The 22,057-nt window shown below is 37.5% G+C and overlaps 2 protein-coding genes across 31 annotated transcripts in view; one reads left to right on the top strand and one right to left on the bottom strand.

Moving 5' to 3' along the window:
• SGK3 (serum/glucocorticoid regulated kinase family member 3) overlaps window positions 1-22,057 on the top strand; it is a 199,643-nt gene that overhangs the window by 146,329 nt on the left and 31,257 nt on the right. For all 29 annotated transcript variants that reach the window (XM_078352554.1, XM_078352560.1, XM_078352553.1 and 26 more), the window contains 2 exons: window positions 8,260-8,335; window positions 16,407-16,494. In XM_078352554.1, the coding sequence (XP_078208680.1) occupies window positions 8,260-8,335; window positions 16,407-16,494 (164 nt within the window). The remainder of the gene's footprint in view (window positions 1-8,259; window positions 8,336-16,406; window positions 16,495-22,057) is intronic.
• The window catches only part of LOC128929846 (uncharacterized), a 148,013-nt gene that overhangs the window by 34,250 nt on the left and 91,706 nt on the right, over window positions 1-22,057 (bottom strand). The window contains exon 5 of one of the 2 annotated variants that reach the window (XM_078352571.1): window positions 3,442-4,383. The exons of the other annotated variant lie outside the window; for it this stretch is intronic. Coding sequence (XP_078208697.1) covers window positions 4,339-4,383 — 45 coding nt within the window. The 3' untranslated portion in view covers window positions 3,442-4,338. Of the gene's footprint in view, window positions 1-3,441; window positions 4,384-22,057 lie in introns of those variants that run through there. 2 annotated transcript variants of the gene reach the window in all.

The raw sequence follows: 22,057 nt of genomic DNA on the forward strand, positions 1-22,057 counted from the left end.
GACTCTGAATGGGATACCAAAAAGATAGCCTATTGCTCACCCTTTGGGAGCCTATTGATGCATAGGATCTCAGCATCTAGTGCCTATATGACTGAAGCTGCAAGCATGGAGTTTTCCCCTAGAACCCAAGAGATTAATCCAGGTCACAGATAGCTACTTACAGGGTAACAGAAGTCTTCTTATTCACCAGGAATTCTATCAGAAGAGTCACCTGTATCTGCCACAGATGAATCCCGAATGGATTACCCTTCTTCCCCAACTAATTTGCTTGTAACGTTGTAACTGGTTAAATTGATAATACCTTACATGTCTGTGTTCTTGCTCACTACTGAAGATGAAAGCTCTAAGGTCCCTTATCTTGACTGTGCTTTCCCTCTGCATCCTAACCTTATACTGTTCATTTCCCTCCCAGACCATGTTACTGTGTCCTGTGGAATCTTACCCACCAATAGCAGACTGCTCTTTAATCCTGCAACTTTTTCATATTTCTTCCACATTCTTGCTTTAATTAAAACATTTTTCCCCCTAGAGGCTGCTTTGCCTATAGCCCTCTCAACTGGAGGCTTATTATTCTTTATACTTTTTTTTTTTTAAAATAAAGATGGGTTTTCACCATGTTGGTCAGACTGGTCTTGAACTCCCAACCTCTGGTGATCCGCCCGCCTTGGCCTCCAAAGTGCTTGGATTACAGGCGTGAGCCACCATGCCCAGCCTATTCTTTACACTTTATGAACATCAGGATTGAAGAATGTTCTTATTTCTCTGGTTATATACAGATCTTTTTTTCTCTTGGGATTATATAGCACATTTTGTTGTAATTGCTAATCTGTCTTATAGTAGGCTGTAGATTTTCTGAAGGTGGAGACTTATGTCTTTTTTTATTGGTTTATAGTGGCAGTATACTGGTTTTAAAGTAATACTTTAAAACCTACTATTTGCCTAGTAGGTTTTAAAGTATTACTAAATAAGTGAACCTATTACTAAAGAGAAGCAAGAGAAAACTGAGTTGGCACGACAAAGCTAGATTGTATTCTGTAGACCTGTGGCTTTTATACTCTTGCTTTGTTTTCAGCAGCAGAATACTTTTTTCCCAATTGAAATCTTATGGAGGCCAGGTATGGTGGCTATACCTGTAATCCCATCACTTTGGGAGGCCGAGGTGGGCATATCACTTGAAGCCAGGAGTTTGAGACTAGCCTGGCCAAAATGGCCAAACTCCATCTCTACTAAAAAATAGAAAAATTAGCTGGGCATGGTGGTGTGCACCTGTAGTCCCAGCTACTCAAGAGGCTGGGTCAGGAGAATCGCTTGAACCGGGAGGTGGAGGTTGCAGTAAGCCAACATTGCACTACTGTACTCTGGCCTGGGCACCAGAAAAAAAAAAAAAAAGTGGGGCATGGTGGCCCATACCTGTAATCCCAGCACTTTGGGAGGCTGAGGCGGGCAGATCATCTGAGGTCAGGAGTTTCAGACCAGCCTAACCAACATGGAGAAACCCTGTCTCTACCAAAAATACAAAATTAGCTGGGTGTGGTGGTGCATACTTGTAATCCCAGCTACTCAGGAGGCTGAGGCAGGAGAATCGCTTGAACCTGGGAGGCAGAGGTTGCAGTGAGCCAAGATTGTGCCATTGCACTCCAGCCTGGGCAACAAGAGCAAAACTCTATCTTGGGGGGGGAAAAAAAAGAGCAAAACTAAAGGAGTACAAGAACTCCTTTAGTGAAAAATCTGGAATACATCTTGATGTTTGCTTAGGTAACAGGACATATAGAGAAGAGAATGAGAGATAATTGGAGGGTCAGGCCTGGGTGACTGAGAGAATTAACTAATTAGAAATGACAGAAAAATATTAAGAATCAAACTACTAGTGATAGATAATATGAGACTTGAACTTGGGTTGAAGTTCTGTCGATCCCTTAATTGAATCCTTAAAACAATCATTTCATCAAGGGAAGAAGGCAGAGAAGTAGTACTGGCAACATTGCTGCTTTGTTGTTAAAGGCAAGATACCAGGCTGAATGCTCTTTGGTACTTTGTTTTGGTGAATTAATTGACACTTAAAACTGATTTTTTTGAAGAACTATTTGTCTGTCCTGCATAAATTATATATGACTTGGCAACAATGAAAAGGATGGTATGTCACAGAGATCTTGGAAAGTCCTGCATTGGGAAAATCAAATCTAAGTCAAATTCAGAAAAACAGATGGATAAGATGCTCATTTGGTTACACTTTGGTGTTACAGGCATTCCCATGTTTTTCTAATGGAATAAAAAGTGGTACAATCCATGTTGAGGGGAATTTGGTAATAATTTGGAAAACTGTGAATGCATTTTCCACTTTGACCAAGAAATCACATTTCTAGGAATCTATCCCCAAAATAAACTGCATGTGACATAATTGACACACAACACTGTGAATTGTGACAAATTTTAAATAGAAAATCTGGAAACAATGGAAATATTTTTCCAATGGAGATAGATATAATGTACCTGTAAAAAGGAACAAAAAAAAAGCTCTTTATGTATTTTGCTATGGTGTGATCTCCAGAATATGCCATTAAATGGCAAAAAAAATCATGGTGTAGCAGATGAGTTTGTATGGTGTGTATTTTTGTGTGGAAAAAGGTATGGGGATTCAAAAGGAAATAATTGAAGAATAAATCAAAAACTAATAAAACTAGTGACTTTAAGGATAAGAGAGAGATCAGGAAAGACAAAAGGGGTGGAAGTTAGATGACCTTGAATAAATTTTGTTTATATCTTTGACTTAACCATGCACACATTTTAAACACTTTAAAAACAAAAATAAAAATACAATAACAAAGCAGCCTGTAACAACTGAAAGTAAACCGAAGGAAAAAACCTAACTTAATTTAACTTTAAAACATGGGATTGTGACTGTATATTCTTCATGGGATATATTGCTAAGGTTGAAAACAAAAACCCGCGGACAAATTTTACACTGCATTCCATAATGTTATTGTTATATGGAGTTGTTATTCTGTAAGTGTGTTACTATCATGAGAACCAAGATTTTAAGCAGGAGAGGAAAGTGGTACATATAAAATCAAAGATTTCGAGTAAAAATACTTTAATTTTTGACTTAATTTGGAAATATAATATGAAATCATAACTTATTTATTTATATATTTTTTTGAGATGGAGTTTTGCTTTTGTTGCTCAGGCTAGAGTGCAATGGTGCAATTCCAGCTCACTGCAACCTCTGCCTCCCAGGTTCAAGTGATTGTCCTCCCTCAGCCTCCTGAGTAGCTGGAATTACAGGCACATGCCATCATACTTGGCTAATTTTTGTATTTTTAGTAGAGACAGGATTTCACCATGTTTGCCAGGCTGGTCTCAAACTCCTGACCTCAGGTGATCTACCTGCCTTGGCCTCCCAAAGTGCTGGGATTACAGGCGTGAGCCACAGCACCTGGCCTATTATTATTTTTTTTTTTTTAACCTTTGTAAAAATATTTCTAGCACTCTCTTCTGGAAATACCTAAAAGCAATAACAAATAGTAACCATCACCCCTAACATTTAGATTGCAATCTCTAAATACCATTTTTCTCTCAAAGGAACCAGAGTTCCATGGAGAAATGGTGATCCCAGATCTGGGGCAGGAAATGTGCAAAATAATCTCGGGACAGCTTGCCTGAAAGCAAGAAAGCTATTTAGGATGACAGCAGTTTTACCAAAAGAACACAAAACACAGCAAAAGCCCAGTTGTTGGGGCTTTCATTGAGGAAAGATTAGACAGAGCATGGAGAAAGTAACAGCAGGTTACAGCACATCAGTTATAAACACTTTTCAATTTACTTTGACACTTTGGTGGTGGGGGAATCTCATGAAATGCTGTAGAGGTTACTAGAGTAAATTTATTCCCCAAGTCAATAAATGAAAGAATCAAGGGTTTATCTTGCCTTTGTTGTATGAAATGTAATTTCTTTGTACCAAAGAGATAATGTTGGAAAATACTTCGTAGAGGAATCACAATTCATAAATAGAAGAATCCCAGAATAATAGAATTGGAAAATCCTTGTACAACTTCTGATGAATAGGCAAAGACTATCAGTGATTTGAAAGACTTTACTGGGTCAGAAGGATCCACTTCTAAGATGGCTCACTCTTGTGGTTTTTGGTATAAAGCCTCAGTTCCTTGTGAGTGGGCCTCTTCTTAAGGAACCTTGAGTGCTGTTAGAGCTTGGCAGCTGGCTTCCCCAGAACAAGTGATCCAAGAGAGCTAGCAAGGAGAAAGCCTCGGTGCCTTCTACCACTTAGTCTTGGAAGTCACATGCCATCACAACTGTCATATTCTGCTCATTAGAAGGTAGTCATTAAGTCCAGCCCCCACTCAACATAGGAGTAGAATTAAGTTCTACCTGTTGATTGGAGGGAAATAAAAGAATTTATAGACATTATGAGATAGTGATTTCATGGCTTTACTATTTTTTAAGATATTACCATTTAGAGATACACACTGATTTATTTCCCCGCACCAAAAAAGAAAAAGAAAAAAAAAGCCTGAGAATTGCTTTAAAATACTCCGGGGGTGGTGGGGGTGGGGGGAAGGGTGAGGAATGCAGATGAATGGATAAATGAAACAGGAATAGCAGAATGTTGATAAATTTTAAAGTAGGGTAATAAGGTTCTCATCTTTTGTGTACTTATGAAGTTTTCCATAATAAAAAGTTAAAAATAAAGTCAGCCGGGCACAGTGGCTCATGCCTGTAATCCCAGCACTTTGGGTGGCTGAGGTGGGTGGATCACCCGAGATCAGGAGTTCTAGGCCAGCCGGGTCAACATAGTGAAACCCCGTCTCTACTAAAATTAGAAAAATTAGCCAGGCGTGGTAGTGCATGCCTGTAATCCCAGCTACTTGGGAGGCTGAGGCAGGAGAATCACTTGAACCCGGGAGGCAGAGGTTGTGGTGAGCTGAGATCATGCCACTGCACTCTAGCCTGGGCAACAAGAGTGAAACTCCATCTCAACAACAACAAAAAATAAAATAATACCTAAGAAAAACATCCTGAAATTTTCTTTTTAACTTAACTCATGGTTGGCAGCCATTGTGTGGGATTTTTGCTTATCTTTTTGAGTTCTTATGCTGCAGCTTAAGCCTATGTCTTTTTTTTTTTAACTTTATTCTAATGGTTGCCTACCTCTATGAGATACATCTCACATACTTGAAGGCTGATTTTAAGAGTGATCTCTGCTAGTACTTCTTGTTAACATTTTATTATGAATTTAAAGACTTTTTAATAGGATGCACCCAGAGGAAACCATACTTTTAACTTTACATATATATATATATATATATATAAAACATAATTTTATATATACATGTTTATTACATATATTATATATATATGTTTATTATATATATATATATATATGTTTTTTGAGTCAGCATCTCACTCTGTTTTCCCTGCTGGAGTGCAGTGGTGAAATCTCAGCTCGCTGCAACCTCTGCCTCCCAGCTCAGGCAATCCTCTTCAGCCTACCAAGTAGCTAGGACTACAGGTGTACATCACCACAACTAGCTAATTTTTTTTTTATCATCTAGCCCAAAATGTCATACAGCTAGCTAATTTTTAAATTTTTTTGCAGAGACAGGGTCTCACTATGTTGTCCTAGCTGGTCTTGAACGCCTGGCCTCAGGTGATTCTCTCACCTAGGCCTCCCAAAACTGGGATTACAGACATAAGCCACTACACCCAGTGGCTCATGAAATTTTTAAAATTTCTAATTCACATTTCTTTCGAATTACAAAAGTTACATTCATGTAACTTACTCATCGAAGAGATTTTTAAAAATACATATTTCTGACTGTAATTCTTAATATATAGGCCTTAGATAAATTCTTGGCACTTAGACCTTAAACATATTATAGTCTTACCTGGAATTTTTTCAGATATTTGCAAGCTCAATGTTGATCTTAAAAAAGTAAGCTTGGAATTGCCTCTAAATTTTGACTACTACTGAACTTCTCTTCTTATATAGGGCTTTACATAGGGATTTTAAAACTGTAGTCAGTAATAAAATGGCAAGTCTAGAAATACTTAGAACAGCATGGGCTATATAGCTCACTGAAGAAAGGAAATTCTTCATATTAGCCTTCAAAAGTAAAATGTATCTTCAGTAAGTATCCACAGAACAATTTAAAGCTGCTCCCATATAGTTACTAGGTTTTCTTTTAATATCCCAAATGTGGTCATTCATTTTAGTTCTTAATATGCTACTAAGTTTAGTTCTCAAGAAATAACTGTCTTTTAATTACAGTTTTTAATGTAAACTTCACATGTGTTTTGCCTACCTAGTGATACTATAAATGTCCTTGGAAGAGTTTAATAAGATATCTACCCGAAATTCTTCAAGGAAATTCATAGACAAACAAGAAAAAGTACCAAGTAGATGCATCTGGCTCCGAAAAACCAGACCTGATTTTATATTTGTTTGTATTTGTATGCAGCCATACCTTACATTTAAGAAATGGAAATAAACCTACATGACTGGAAATAACCCAACATTTTGGTGACCAATACTATACATTACACCTTTATTTCAGTAGAAATCAGTTTACTAAATCAAACTCATTATTAAGTAGAATGTTTTTATGGGTTTTTATCCAGGCATTTGCCATTAGACACAGTTTCTCGAATCACATGTGTTCAATTTTTAGAGTATATTTCTTAAGAATTGGCTGAGTGCAGTGGCTCACGCCTGTAATCCCAGGTCTTTGGGAAACCGTGGTGGGCAGATCACAAGGTTAGGAGTTTAAGACCAGCCTGGCTAACATGGTGAAACCCTGTCTCTGCTAAAAATACAAATGTTAGCTGGGCATGGTGGCGCATTCCTGTAATCCCAGCTACTTGGGAGGCTGAGGCAGGAGAATTACTTGAACCCAGGAGGTGCAGGTTGCAGTGAGCCACATTGCACCACTGCACCCCAGCCTGGGTGACAGAGCAAGACTTCATCTCGATTTTAAAAAAAAAGAGTTTAAGATAATGGCTTTTAGACTCCCAACAACTAATAATAATAATAATAACAAAAGTAATAGTAGCTAATGATTATTAGCTGTAAATAATGTTCTTACTATCTGCCAGATATCCTACTATAAATTTAAATGCATTATCTCATTTAATCCTATAATAGCATTACGAGGTATAAAATATTTATATATATATATATATTTTTTTTTTTTACAAGAAAAGAAGTCTTGGAAAGGTTCAAGATTAGTAAGTAGGAGAGACAAGATATTTGAAAAAGGTTTCTAATTCCAAGAAAAGTTTGTATTTAAAAGAAAAGAAAGGTTTGTGCTTAATATTTATGTCTAAACTGCTATTGCATGAGCTTTAATTATCGACAAACAAAACACTATGAAAATACTGGACAGGCTGGGCATGTTGGCTCATACCTGTAATCCCAGAACTTTGGGAGGCCAAGGAGGGTGAATTGCTTGAGCCCAGGAGTTCAAGATCAGCCTGGGCAACATAGTGAGACCCTGTCTCTACAAAAAATACAAAAATTAGCCAAGGATGGTAGGATATGCTTATGGTCCCAACTACTTGGCAGGCTGAGGCAGGAGGGTTGCTTGACCCCAGGAAGCAGAGGTTGCAGTGAGCCTAGATCGCGCCACTGCACTCCAGCCTAAGCAACAGAACAAGACCCTGTCTAAAACAAAAAAAGAAAATACTAGACAATAACTTGTTAAGAAAGTGTGCCTGTGCATATTTTTAAGTTTTTTTGTTTTTTAAACAGTAGAAGTTAAACTAGAGTTTTGGTGATATTCAGTTAATAAATTAATCATTATTTCCTAGTTACAAGGGATTTCCAGAAATCCTTGTTTTTTAATTAGTGTGATTTTCAGTCATCAGTGTTATAGTGTTAATTTTTATTCATTGTCGGGTAGTACATGAGGAGTTGGACAAAGCAATATTCTTCTCCAATTTTGTAGTCAGTCTGTTTAGAGTTCACAATAGGCAGTTTTTGAGAACTTACTTTTTAGAGATAAATTGCTTCATTTTAATTTTAATATATAATTAACATGTAATATAATTACATGTAATATGTAACATATTCTATAAATACAATGATTCTCATATATAATTTCTAAGTATATTTCTTGTGTGATAAGTAGCATGAATTTAAAAATAACCTCAATCAAAATTTACTGTCTTGTGCTTATCTATTACATAACTGTTGATAATTGCATAGTTTGACGTAAATAATTTTAATAGTTTATCTCTCTCTTCCAGATTTTATTAAACAAAGACGAGCAGGACTAAATGAATTCATTCAGAACCTAGTTAGGCATCCAGAACTTTATAACCAGTAAGTAATTTTTGTTGTGTTCTAAAGGGACACTGAAATCAAATATAAGAATACTGAATAATTCTTATATAAATTGTGTTCTATGAAATGTTCCTGTGCTATATTTGTAAAGTCTGCCTTGAGCATTTTCTTTCTGATACTTTTTCTTCGCTTTTCTTTTCATCTTATTTTCTTTATTCCTTTTGTACTTGCATTAGTTTTATAAACTTGAAATGAATTTGCATAATAAGTTAAAACATCTTGCTAATTATTTGATATTATATTTTATCTATACTTTCAAAAAGCATTTAAGTACCTGCTAGTTGCATTGGGAATATAAAGTTAAGTGTTGTCCCTGCCTTCCAGAGGCACGGGCTCCCAAGGAAGTGGGAGAGACAGGCATATACTAATAAACAAGTAATTGAAGGTGGATAATTTTTATGATAGAGGTGCTAGAAGATAACAGAGAAAGGCGCAGCCATCTCTTCTTGAGGTGGTCAAGGAAGGCTTTCTGGAACTTAGAGGATGTGTAATCATTCAAGAAGAAAAGATAAAGAACACATTCCAGGCATAACAGGATACAGAAAGTCTGAACCGTCAGGACACAACATTTCATGGTGACTGGAGCTGAGCAGATTTTTGGGAAGAAGATCAGGTGAAGGAGTTGGCAGGGGTTGGGCACACATGCCACCACTTCTGCTCCACCTGGGGCATTGTTCTTTTGACCCACATGAGGCCTCCAAACACAGCATTCCAGCAGCCATTAAGATGAAGGCACTTTCCCAACCCTGTGAGTATCTCATGCTGACAGGTTTAAACTTTCTTCTGTAGCCAGTAGCTCCCAGCTAGGAAGAATGGGGGTCATATCAGAAATACCTACAAAAACATTGGTAGATCTCTTGTTTGGTTTGTATTTTCATTTTTGAGTCCAGAGGTTAGTTTATGAGTATTCATTACATTTATTGTGGTTGATAATTTATGTTATAGTACTTGTATGTATAAAGTATTCTAAGAGGAAATGAAGAGGATAAAATATTTGGAGAGCTTTTCTGCAGCTCACCTATCTGTGTAAAATAAAGTTTGCCTGTGGGCAATGGTGTAAATGTGACACACTTTAACAGTCTTTGCAGAACCACAACACTGAGGGACTGTATTTTTGAGTAATTGTTCTAAAAATGATTATTACTATTTGTATGGTTCTTGATAGTTCACAGAAGCCTTCTACTATTCTAAACAGGCCCTCCATCCTCCTTTTTAAATTTACCTAATTAAACTTACTAAATTACTAAAAGCTAACACTGGATCTCCTCTGAAGGTCTTCTGGTCAGAGATAAGTATTTCTCCTGATGCTCCCAGGTAGGGCAAAGGTTAGGCAGGTCATGCAGCCATGGTCGCACCAGGATTAGATAGTGCTGTAAGAACAGGTATCCTCTGCCACTTCTTGCAGGTGGCAGAAGGGCATGAAATTTGCACTCAAACAGTTCCCTTGTCTAGTCTGTTCCTCAGTAAAAAGTCTTTTATTATTTGGCTCTTTGTTTAATTATTTTATAAAACATTATGCCTTTTCCTAGGGACATGTGCTATGCTATCTTCACCTTAGACCCACCCTTCTAACCTCTGATTACTGCTATATACACTGGAGATTACTTTGAATTGGCATATTACTGGCTTGTGTGAAATCTAATTCATGCATTCACAGTTTGAATTTGTCTCTTCCTTTAATGGAGCTGGAATGGAATAAGTGTGCAATAAATGGTATTGGTTATTACTTCTAGTATTCTAAATTACTCAGAACTCCTAACACTATATAATAAATACTAAATATTCATTCTGGATCTTGATGTGCAGTATTATAAAGATGTTATATTTGCCTGGGGAGAAATGCCAAATGTGGGTGAAGGGGAGGAAGGCAGCAAAACACACTGCCATGTGTGTACCTATGCAACTATCTTGCATGTTCTGCACATGTACCCCAAAACCTAAAATGCAATTTAAAAAAATGTTATATTTGGCATTAAAATTCAACTAAAAGCAATTGGATTATTTTAAATTGCCAGTTTCCAAAACATTGTATTGTGAAATACACAGTTCTTAAGTGTACAATTCAATGGATTTTTCAATATATGTACACTCTGTAACAATCACCATTCCATTCGTAATAGAAGATATTTCCAGTGCCTCAAAAATGCCAAGAGTTTTTTAAACTTAGTTTTTTAATTTTTTTTTTTTTTTTTTTTGAGACGGAGTATTGCCCAGACTGGAGTGCAATGGCCAGGAGTGGAGTGCATGTTGCCCAACATGGAGTGCATGTTGCCCAGACTGGAGTGCAGTGGCCAGGAGTGGAGTGCATGTTGCCCAACATGGAGTGCATGTTGCCCAGGCTGGAGTGCAGTGGCCAGGAGTGGAGTGCATGTTGCCCAACATGGAGTGCATGTTGCCCAGGCTGGAGTGCAGTGGCCAGGAGTGGAGTGCATGTTGCCCAACATGGAGTGCATGTTGCCCAGGCTGGAGTGCAGTGGCCAGGAGTGGAGTGCATGTTGCCCAACATGGAGTGCATGTTGCCCAGGCTGGAGTGCAGTGGCCAGGAGTGGAGTGCATGTTGCCCAACATGGAGTGCATGTTGCCCAGGCTGGAGTGCAGTGGCCAGGAGTGGAGTGCATGTTGCCCAACATGGAGTGCATGTTGCCCAGGCTGGAGTGCAGTGGCCAGGAGTGGAGTGCATGTTGCCCAACATGGAGTGCATGTTGCCCAGGCTGGAGTGCAGTGGCATGATCTTGGCTGACTGCCATTTCCTCTACCCAGGTTCAAGCAGCTCTCCTGCCTCAATCTCCTGAGTAGCTGGGATTACAGGTGCCCACCACCACATCTGGCTAATTTTTTATATCTTTAGTAGAGATGGGGTTTCACTATATTGGCCAGGCTGGTCTTGAACTTCTAACATTGTGTTCCACCTGCCTTGGCCTCCCAAAGTGCTGGGATTACAGGCATGAGCCACTGTGCCTGGCCAAACTTAATTTTTTAACTGACGTTTTCTTTTAGCAAAATATGACATTTCTTATTTCCTAGATCTCTTCTGTTATTAACAGAACTTTAGTTTTCACGTTCTTCATTTGAACATCAAGCTAATCTTAAAATAGTAGAAATTTAAGAGAGCAAGAAGAGAAGCCAGTCAGCAAGTATATCTTGAGCACCTCCTATGTGCCTGTTATTATTGTTAAGGAACTGTACCTTATTTTTGTTTTTTATTTTTTTTGAGAGAGTCTCGCTTTATTTCCCAGGCTAGAGTCCATTGGCACAATCTCAGCTCACTTGCAACCTCTGCGCCCCAAGCTTAAGTCATTCTCTCACCTCAGCCTCCTGAGTAGCTGAGATTACAGTGTGCACACCCAGCTAATTTTTGTGTTTTTAGTAGAGACAGGATTTCATGATGTTGACCAGACCATGTTGGAACCCCAGACCTCAGATGATCCACCTGTCTCAGCCTCCCAAAGTGCTGGGATTACAGCACTTTTCAAGCTAAGCTATTACTTTGTTTTATTTTTATTTTTGAGACAGAGTCTCACTCCGTTATCAGACTGGAGTGCACTGGCGTGATCTCAGCTTACTGCAGCCTCTGCCTCCTGGGTTCAGGCAGTTCTTCTGTTTCAGTCTCCCAAGTAGCTGGGACCACAGGTGCATGCCACCACACCTGGCTAATTTTTGTACTTTTAGTAAGAGACGGGGTTTCCCCATGTTGGCCAGGCTGGTCTTGAACTCCTCACCCCCAGTTATCTGTCCTCCTCAGCCTCCCAAAGTGCTGGGTTTATAGGTGTGAGCCACTGTACCTGACCAGAAAACCTAATTTTTAAATGACTTTATTTTTTAAAATGTAAATTATTTTCAAGCTAGACTAAAATGTTAGTATTTCTCTCATCTCTGGATGGAAAAGGGTTTTCTGAGCATGTTGGCAGTGATGACATTATCACAAAATACAACAATGAAAAATCTGATTAATAAAAGCTTTGTGCATGGCGGCTCATGCCTAATAATCCTAGCACTTTGGGAGGCCAAGGCAGGCAGATCACCTGAGCCCAGGTGTTCAAGACCAGCCTGTGCAGCATGGCAAAACCCCCTCCTCCAGAAAAAATGCAAAAAATCAGCCTGGCATGGTGGCATGTGCCGGTAGTCCCAACTGCTCAGGAGGCTGAGGTAGGAGGATCATCCGAACCCAGGAAATCGAGACTACAATGAGCCATGATTTTCCTACCACAATCCAACCTGGGTAACAGAGTGAGACCCATCTCTAAAAGAGCAAAAACAAAACTTTCAAACCCCCAAATCATAAGTAAGTAAAGTTGAAAACCAAAAATATAGAAAAAGCTTTCCATGATAAAGGATGACAGATAAAATATATTTAACATAGAAGGAGCCCATGCAAATGCTTAAGACACCAAAAATGAAAAAAAAGAAGGACAAAGCACATTGAATGGCTCACAAAAAACGACACGGAAATGGGTTATTATCAGAGAAACTGAACATTTCCTTATGTATTTAAATGAAATGGAAGCCAAAGTACCTTATTTTAATTTTATTGCAGTATAACATAGAGAAAAGTGCCCAGATCAGGACTGTATAGCTCAATAAATTATGAGAAGTAAACATAACTGAATTGTATCATCCCCCCAGGCCAAGAAAGAAAATATTACAAACACCCCTGCAATCTCTTACACATCCTCTTTCAATCTCTATTTCTTCTTTTCCAAAGGTAACTACCAGCCTGACTTTTAACAAAATAGATTAGTGTGCCCTGTTTTTGAACTTTATATAAATGGAATCATACAGCCTATGTTCTCTGTCTTGCTTATTTCCCAGCAATGTGAGAGTCATCCATGTTGTCACATGTAGCTACAGTTTGTTTATTTTCATTGCTATATAATGTTCCATTGTATGAGTATACCACAGTTGATTCATTCTACTGTTGACGGGCCTTTGAGATACTAATATTTCTATTTTCTGACTATGATAAATAATGTTTTCATTAGCATACCTTTTGGTGTACATGTGGCAACATTTCTGATACATCGTGGAGTAGAACTTGTGGGTTGTAGGATATGTATATGTTTAACTTTAGTGGATAGTGAAAAATAATTTTTCAAAGTGATTTACCAGTTGTACATCAGTGTATGAAATTACATTTCTTACACTTACCTCATTAACACTTAGTATTGTTAGTCTTCCATTTTAGTCATTCTGGTGAGTGGGTATAAAAGATATCTTATTATTGCTTTAATTTTGCATTTCACTTACTACTGAAAGTGATACTGAGTACTTTCTCTTTAAAATATATATTTTTTCACATCAAATTGTCAAAGATGTTAATATAAAATGTAACATTTAATGCTAACTAAGCCTGAGAGCCTTCGGGATGTTCATGTACTGCTAGAAGAGTATAAATTGGTACAACTGCTCTGGAAATCAGTTTTACAAACTATATTTGTTTTATACTGTAAAAATGGTTTATAATTCAGATGAGTAATTTTATTTTTAAAAATTGGTTCTCAAAGTCTTAAAAGTTCTAATACTATGCACAAAGATTATCAACTGCAGCATAATTTATGGTAATGAAAAGTTGGAAGTCGTACCCTCAAGTGGAAGAATCATTGAGTAATTTTTAGTACATGTTATATATCATGCATCCATCAAAAGTGATTGTTTACAAATGCTTATGATGTAATTGTAAAGTAAAAACATTCAAGTTTCAATGTAACGTAATCTTAAATGTGCAGAGAAAAAGACTGAAATAAAATATGCCAAAATGTTACTAGTGGTTGCTTCTATGTGGTAAGATTGAAAATCCCTACCCCTACGTTTTATAAATCTTCTTTAATAAGTTAAAAATTCACCATTTAAACTATTCTAAAGTGTACAATTCAGTAGTTTCTTTGTTTTTTGCTTCTTGTTGTTATTGTTGTTGTTGTTTGAGACAGAATCTTGTTCTGTCACCCAGACTGGAGTACAATGGCTCACTGCAATCTCCACCTCCTGGGTTCAAGAGATTCTCCTGCCTCAGCCTCCTGAGAAGCTAGAACTACTGGTGCATGCTACTACACCCAGCCAATTTTTGTATTTTTGGTAGAGACAGGGTTTCACTATATTGATGAGGCTGGTCTTGAACTCCTGACCTTGTTATCAGCCCACCTCAGCCTCCCAAAGTGCTGGGATTACAGGTGTGAGCCACCACGTCTGGCCCAGTAGGTTTTAGCATATTCACGATGCTTTAAAACCATCATCACTAATTCTGTCACCCGAAATCTAATCTAACATTTTCATCCCCCTAAAAAAAAAACTGTACCTCTAAATTCTCTCTTCCCCCAACCCTTGGCATCCACTGTTTTACTTTCTGTCTGTATGGATTTGCCTATTAAAATGAAATTATACGGTAGGTGACTTTATTTTTTTGCCCTTGTTCACTTAGCATAATGTTTTTGAGGTTCATTCATGTTATAGCACGTGTTAGCACTCTCCATTCCTTTTTATAGCTGTAATAGTCCATTGTGTGGATAACACCACGTTTTGTTTATCCATTCATCTATTGGTGGACATTTGGGATATTTCCACTTTTTAGCTATTATGAATAATGCTGCTATGAGGAATCATGTGTGAGTTTTTATGTGAACATATGCTTTTATTTCTTTTGGGTCTTGCCCAAGTTTGGAATTGCTGGGTCATAAGGTAACTCTGTATTTAATTTTTTAAGGAACAGCCAAACTCTTTTCCACAGTGACTATACTGTTTTACATTTACACTGTCCCAGCTCTTTTTATATTTATTTTTCTTTCTTTCTTTTTTTGCTTTTAGAGACAAGTTCTTTCTTTGTCACCCAGGCTGGAATGCAGTGGTGCAATCTTGGTTCACTGCAGCCTCAGCCTCCTGTGCTCAGGTGATCCTCCTGCCTCAGCCTCCTGAGTAGCTAGGATAACAGGTGCACACCATCATTCCTGAGTTTTTTATTTTTATTTTTTGTGGTGATAGAGTCTTGCTGTGTTGCCCAGGTTGGTATCTAACTCCTGGCCTCAAGTCATCCTCCCACCTCAGCCTCACAGAGTATTGGGATTACAGGCATGAGCCATCACTCCTGACTAAGTCCTCCTCTTTTTAAAAATAATTTCTCATCTTTTGAGTTTCCTATGAAGAATGTATATTATTTGATTAAATAATTAAGAACAAACTGAGGAGAGGGTGCCAGGTATGGAGATTTAATGATTTCCCATACTGGTCATGAGTTCATGTGTGGCCCATCTCTAACTTTAGTTTATTTTTTTCTCTTCATCCTTGATCTTCATAGCCATTTCTTCATCCCCCCTCTTGATACCCACTTTAATGTGTTTGATATATGTCCTTACATATCTGTGTATCTTTAGTAAACAGGCTGATGCTTCATGTCTCTGAGTATTTAATGTATATATAAATGGTGCGATGCTATTTATTTCCCCGGTGATAAATGCGTATGTTGCTTCTAATTCACTGTTACAGAAAATGCTACAATGAACATCATAGTTACATGCCTTTTGCTGGTACTGCACATAATTTTTTCTATGGTTTACCCCTAAAATTTGAATTTCTGGCCCCAGAGAAAATGCATACACAGTTACCAAGTACTGCCAGATTGCATTTCAGAAAAGTTGCTTCATTCTGCACTGTCACCAATATTTGAGCATGTCTCTTTCCCAGTTTTCTTACCAACTTTTGATATTATCTGTTTTTCTAACTTTTGCCAGATAATGGACATAACATGATATCTCATTATCATTTTAACTTTTATTTCTCTGATTATTAGTGAAGTTATGGCCATCTTCACAAATTTGCTTGCCAGTTGGGTTTTCTCTTCCATGAACTGCCTGTTGATAATCTTTGCCCATTTATCTGTTGGTTTCTCTTTTTTCAAAAAACTAATTTGCTTATTTCTTTTATAATAATGAATATTAATGGATTCTGTTTTACTTTCTTACTATAAATGCTAATACAGTTATTTCTATTTCAATTTTCATTTTAAAAGGGACAAAAGCTGTAGAAATGCTGTTGAAGTTATAATAAAGTTAGTTTTTGTTTTTAGTCCAGATGTCAGAGCATTCCTTCAAATGGATAGTCCAAAACACCAGTCGGATCCATCTGAAGATGAGGATGAAAGAAGTTCTCAGAAGGTAGTAAGAGGAATCGTCTTTCTTAATAGAAAAAATACCATTCCCCAAAGATGAAATTAGTGGCTTTAGGACACTTACTTCAAATGAAGTAATTTCATCCATAATAGAATTTATACTGTGTAGAACACTTAAAAACAAATGTATATACCTCTTACAGATCACTATTCCTTTTTTTTTTTTTTTGAGGTGGAATCTCATTCTGTCTGGAGTGAGATTCCAGACCCAGGCTGGAGTGCAGTGATGCAATCTTGGCTCACTGCAACCTCCAACTCCTGGGTTCAAGTGAATCTCTTGCCTCAACCTCCCTAGTAGCTGAGATTACAGGTGCCCACCACCATGCCCAGCTAATTTTTGCACTTTTTAGTAGACATAGAGTTTGACTGTGTTTGTGAGGCTGGTCTCAAACTCCTGGCCTCAAATGATCCAACCATCTTGGCCTCCCAGAATGCTGGGGTTACAGGTATGAGCCACCATGTCCAGCCCACAGATCACTATTGTTATAAAATATATAGAATGAGTACTTTTTACACTAAAAAGTAATACAAGTTAATCAGACAAATTTGAAAACAGTAAGTAAAAAGAAAAGTATTATCCCATATTATTGTACCCGCACCTGGAAAATTTTAACATTCTGGTAATTTTCTTTCCAATCTTCTCTAACATGTAGGGTTTTTTAGTTACCTAATTTTAATTATACAGTGTATACAATTTTGTATTCTGTTTTCTTCACTTTATATGTTATCATTATTGCCATACTTGAAACTATTTTGAATTTTGGCCAATGGAAAAGGCCTTCTTGACCACATTACATCCCTCTTCCTCTGCATTGTCAGGATTTTATATATAGGACAGTCATTATATGCCAGTTGAATCAACTAACTTTTATTTCTGTGATATATGTGCATAATCAATATGTATTCCTAATAGACAACAGGGTAGTCTTGTGGGTTTTTTTGAGACTGAGTCTTGCTTTGTCATGCTGGAATCAGTGGCACAATCTCAGCTCACTGCAACCTCCACCTCCCAGGTTGAAGTGATTCTCCTGCCTCAGTCTCCTGAGTAGCCACTGCAACCACTGCCTCCCGGGTTCAAGTGATTCTCCTACCTTAGTCTCCCAAGTGGGGAATATAGGCACGTTCCAACATGCCTAGTTAATTTTTATATTTTTAGTAGAGACAGGGTTTCACCTTATTGGCCAGGCTCGTCTCGAACTCCAGACCTCATGATCTACCTGCCTTGGCCTGCGAAAGTGCTGGTTTTACAGGTGTGAGCCACCATGCCTGGCCAGTCTTGTTTTTTAAAGTAGATTGTGATAGCAATAAGTAAAATAAGTTTCTGCCTTATTATGAAGATGTTTTCAGCATTTACCTTAGAAAGTTATGTGGGAGAGGTAAATTGCAATAATTTAACTCAAAGTATTATGCAGCAATTATAAATATTATAAATATATTTTCATAATTCAAATTTTTTTTTCTTATTTTCCCTGTAGTATTTCAGGACATAATTCAAACTTTTAAATAACTGTCTTTAAATATATACATGAAAATCAGAGATGATGGGTTGAAACACAGTTTTTCTTTATAATACCTTTTCATTTTGTTATGGTTCTGTTTTTGTTATTTAAAAGATAATATTGTGCATTGAAATATTACTATCCCAGGGCTAAAATCCTCATTTGGAAAAAAGACATTTTTGTGTGTGTGTGTGACTACTGGAAAGTAGTAATTTTTCTTCTATGATGCCCCAAGAGGATTCTCAGTTAAGAGAATAAATGTAATCTTTGCATCTGTGACATGGTTGCTTCTAGTACAATGTAAAAAGCTTTAAAAAAAAAATCTGTATAGCTGGTCAAAAGAGAAACAACAAACTGTGAAAACATTTTTAATAAGGCATAAGAAGAAATAGCGTCTGTGTGAGAAGCTTATACAAATGGGTTTTTAAAACGAATGGTACTTGATACCATAATAGTTAAAGGAAATGAGACATGAAGGAATACTCAGTAAAAAATATAGAGGAAAATGTTCAACCTTGATGCTATTAGCAAATGAACATCTTAGATTTTATTGCTCTATCAAATTAACAAAAATGTAAAGTAAATAAAATATTGCAGAACTGGTAACAATAAGGTTAGGTAAAACAAACACCCTTGGTCATCACTGATGTCATAATTTTATGCAACTCTTTTGGAAAGCAATTCAGAAATACTTATCAAATATAAAAATGTTCACATCAGGAATTGGTGCAAATGAAATAATCCCCACAGAAAAAAGCAAAAGATGTTTATTTCAGTATGATCTGTTAAAAACACTATTAGACTCGACCTTAATATTCACCATTTAGTGTTATTATACATTTTAAATTATTTTTGAAGATCAGATGTTAAGCTTTGACATACTGTTAAGTGAAATCAGTATTTAAAACTTAAATACATATTCACACAGTATGATTTACAATCAGTTTTTAAAAATATGCAAAACCTATATGAAAGTAGTGTAAATATTTCCAAAATTATATATTGGTAAGGTTATATGTACTTTAAAAAACGTTTTTTCATGCCTGTAATCCCAGCTACTTGGGAGGCTTAAGGCAGGAGAATCGCTTGAACCCGGGAGGCAGAGGTTGCAGTGAGCCGAGATTGCACTATTGCACTCCAGCCTGGGCAACAGGGTGAGACTCCATCTCAAAAATAATAATAATAATAATTCCTAGTATTTTTGACATTTTCCAACTCTTAATATTTCTAATTGAAAAAGAGTCTATTCAAGTAATATTTTAAAGATTAAAATCTATATAACCAAGATTTTCCATGTTTTGCTTGCTACTCATGTGAGACTTTGTAGGTTTAGGTCATTTGAAGAATATCTTGCCTTGCAATGGTAGACAACTGGCCTTGAAGACAGAACCAAACTGAGAGATTTCTGGGTTCTGCCACTGTTGGCTTTAAATCTGAGTTTTGTTCCTTTTTTCTTTTTTCATCCATAACGTCTGAAACTAGAATCCCTTGAGGTTTTAAAATAATGATAAAAAGAATCTCTTTAAAAAAAGGAAAAAGCCATACTTTGTCATATAATTGTAACTATTTCTTAAGAACTTTGAAGTAAATAACTAAGTGAATTCCTAGCTGGAATATTTTAAAGGGCATCTGGACCTACCCCCTTATTTATAAAGAGAAAAATAGAGGCCAAGGGATGTCAAGAAACATAAATGATCTCAACTAGTGTTAATTCTATTAATAAATTGTACCTCACCTTCAATTTAGTGACTAGATATTGTCTTCAAAAATAGTAAGTAGAGTGAAAAATTGTCTAATTATATATCCCAATAATTTACATCATTTCAGAAATGTGCTCCATTAGGAAATCCTTGCCTAAATAATAAAATCTAATTACATATTAACATACTTCAGGGGACAAGTTGTTCATGTTGTTTAATCTGCACTATATTTAATCCTCTTCCTTCATCTTTTTTCTTTTTGCGATGGAGGCTCTCCCTGTTGCCCAGGCTGGAGTGCAATGGCACGACCTCAGCTCACTGCAACCTCCACCTCCTGGGTTCAAACAATTCTACTCCCTCAGTCTTCCAAATAGCTGGGATTAAAGGCAACCACCACCATCCCCAGCTAATTTTTGTATTTTTAGTAGAGATAGGGTTTCACCATGTTGGCCAGACTGCTCTCAAACTCCTGACCTTGTGATCCAACTGCCTCAGCCTCCCAAAGTGCTGGAATTACAGGCATGAGCCACCGTGCCTGGCTATCTTCCTTCATCTTTATAAGAAAAATTTATTGAATGGAAAATTAAACCAGTTATCTGCACATTCATTAAAAATAAGTGCACTGAAATTATAGCTCACTTTGAATTACATTGTAAGAGTGTATGGAACATTGAAATATTTATTTTTTTCTTCTGTTTTTATTATTTATTTGTTTTGATTATTTTATAGCAGTTTCCTTTTTTCTTTTCTTTTTTTTTTTGAGATGGAGTCTCGCTGTGTCTCCAGGCTATAGTGCAGTGGTGCAGTCTTGGCTCACTGCAACATCTCCCTCCCAGGTTCAAGTGATTCTCCTGTCTTTAGCCTCCTGAGTAGCTGGGTCTACAGGCATGCACCACCATGCCCAGCTCTTTTTTGTATTTTTAGTAAAGACAAAATATTTCACCATGTTGGCTAGGATGGTCTCGATCTCTCGACCTCATGATCTGCCTGCCTTGGCTTCCCAAAGTGCTGGGATTACAGGTGTGAGCCACCGTGCCCAGCCTTCATAGCAGTTTCTTAGTAGAAAAGGACACTGTAGCCGGGCACGGTGGCTCACACCTATAATCCCAGCACTTTGGGAGGCTGAGGCGGGCGGATCACAAGGTCAAGAGATCGAGACCATCCTGGCCAACATGTTGAAACCCTGTCTCTACTAAAAATACAAAAAAATTAGCTGGGTGTGGTAGCACGTGCCTGTAGTCCCAGCTACTTGGGAGGCTGAGGCAGGAGAATTGCTTGAACCCGGGAGGAAGAGGTTGCAGTGAGCCAAGGTCATGCCACTGCACTCCAGCCTGACGCCTGGTGACAGAGTGAGATTCTGTCTCAAAAAAAAAAAAAAAGTGGCGGGCACTGTAATATTTAAACATAAAAGGCTATTGTTAGGTTAAAATTATGCCACAACAGGACTAATCTCATTTAATGCATTTTTTATGTATAGGTATAACAATAGGAAATAAATTTGAATTGTAACTATAATGCAGGTGCCAATTTTTTTTCATAAGAAATTTCTTTTTTTTCTTCTTCTTTTTTTTTTTTTTTTTTTTTGAGATGCAGCCCCTACTGGAATTAATGGGAACTTAAGGTGTAAACAACAACAACAAAAAAAAGACAGAGCCCCGCTCTGTCACCCAGGGTGTAATGTAGTGGCGCTATCTTGGCTCACTGCAACCCCCACCTCATGGGTTCATGCAATTTTCCTTCCTCAGCCTCCTGAATAGCTGGGATTACAGGTGCCCGCCACCAGGCCCAGCTAATTTTTGTATTTTTGGTAGAGATGGGGTTTCACCATGTTGGGCAGACTGATCTCGAACTCCTGATCTCAGGTGATCTGCTCACCTAGGCTTCCCAAAGTGCTGGAATTACAAGCATGAGTCACCGCTCCCAGCCAGAAACTTTTTAAGAACTTTTGAAGGCTGAGATTATTTCCCTTTATTTTAAAAAATAGTTTATATTCTAGAGATTATAAATTTGAAATGAATTTAAGTAAAAATGTATATTACATATATCTACCATAAGAAATTTGATGAAGTAAGATTTTCTTGGCTGGGTGGAGTGGCTCACACCTGTAATCCCCGCACTTTGAGAGGCCAAGGCAGGTTGATCACCTGAGGTCAGGCGTTTGAGACCAGCCTGGTCGACATAGCAAAACCCTGTTCTCTATTGAAAATACAGAAAGTAGAGAGGCATGGTGGCAGCTGCCTGTAATCTCAGCTACTCTGGAGGCTGAGGCAGGAGAATCATTTGAATCCAGGAGGTAGAAGTTGCAGTGAGCCGAGATCGCGCAATTGCACTCCAGTCTGGGCAGCAAGAA

The sequence above is a fragment of the Callithrix jacchus genome, chromosome 16 (assembly GCF_049354715.1).
Source record: "Callithrix jacchus isolate 240 chromosome 16, calJac240_pri, whole genome shotgun sequence".
NCBI classification, from domain to species: domain Eukaryota; kingdom Metazoa; phylum Chordata; class Mammalia; order Primates; family Cebidae; genus Callithrix; species Callithrix jacchus.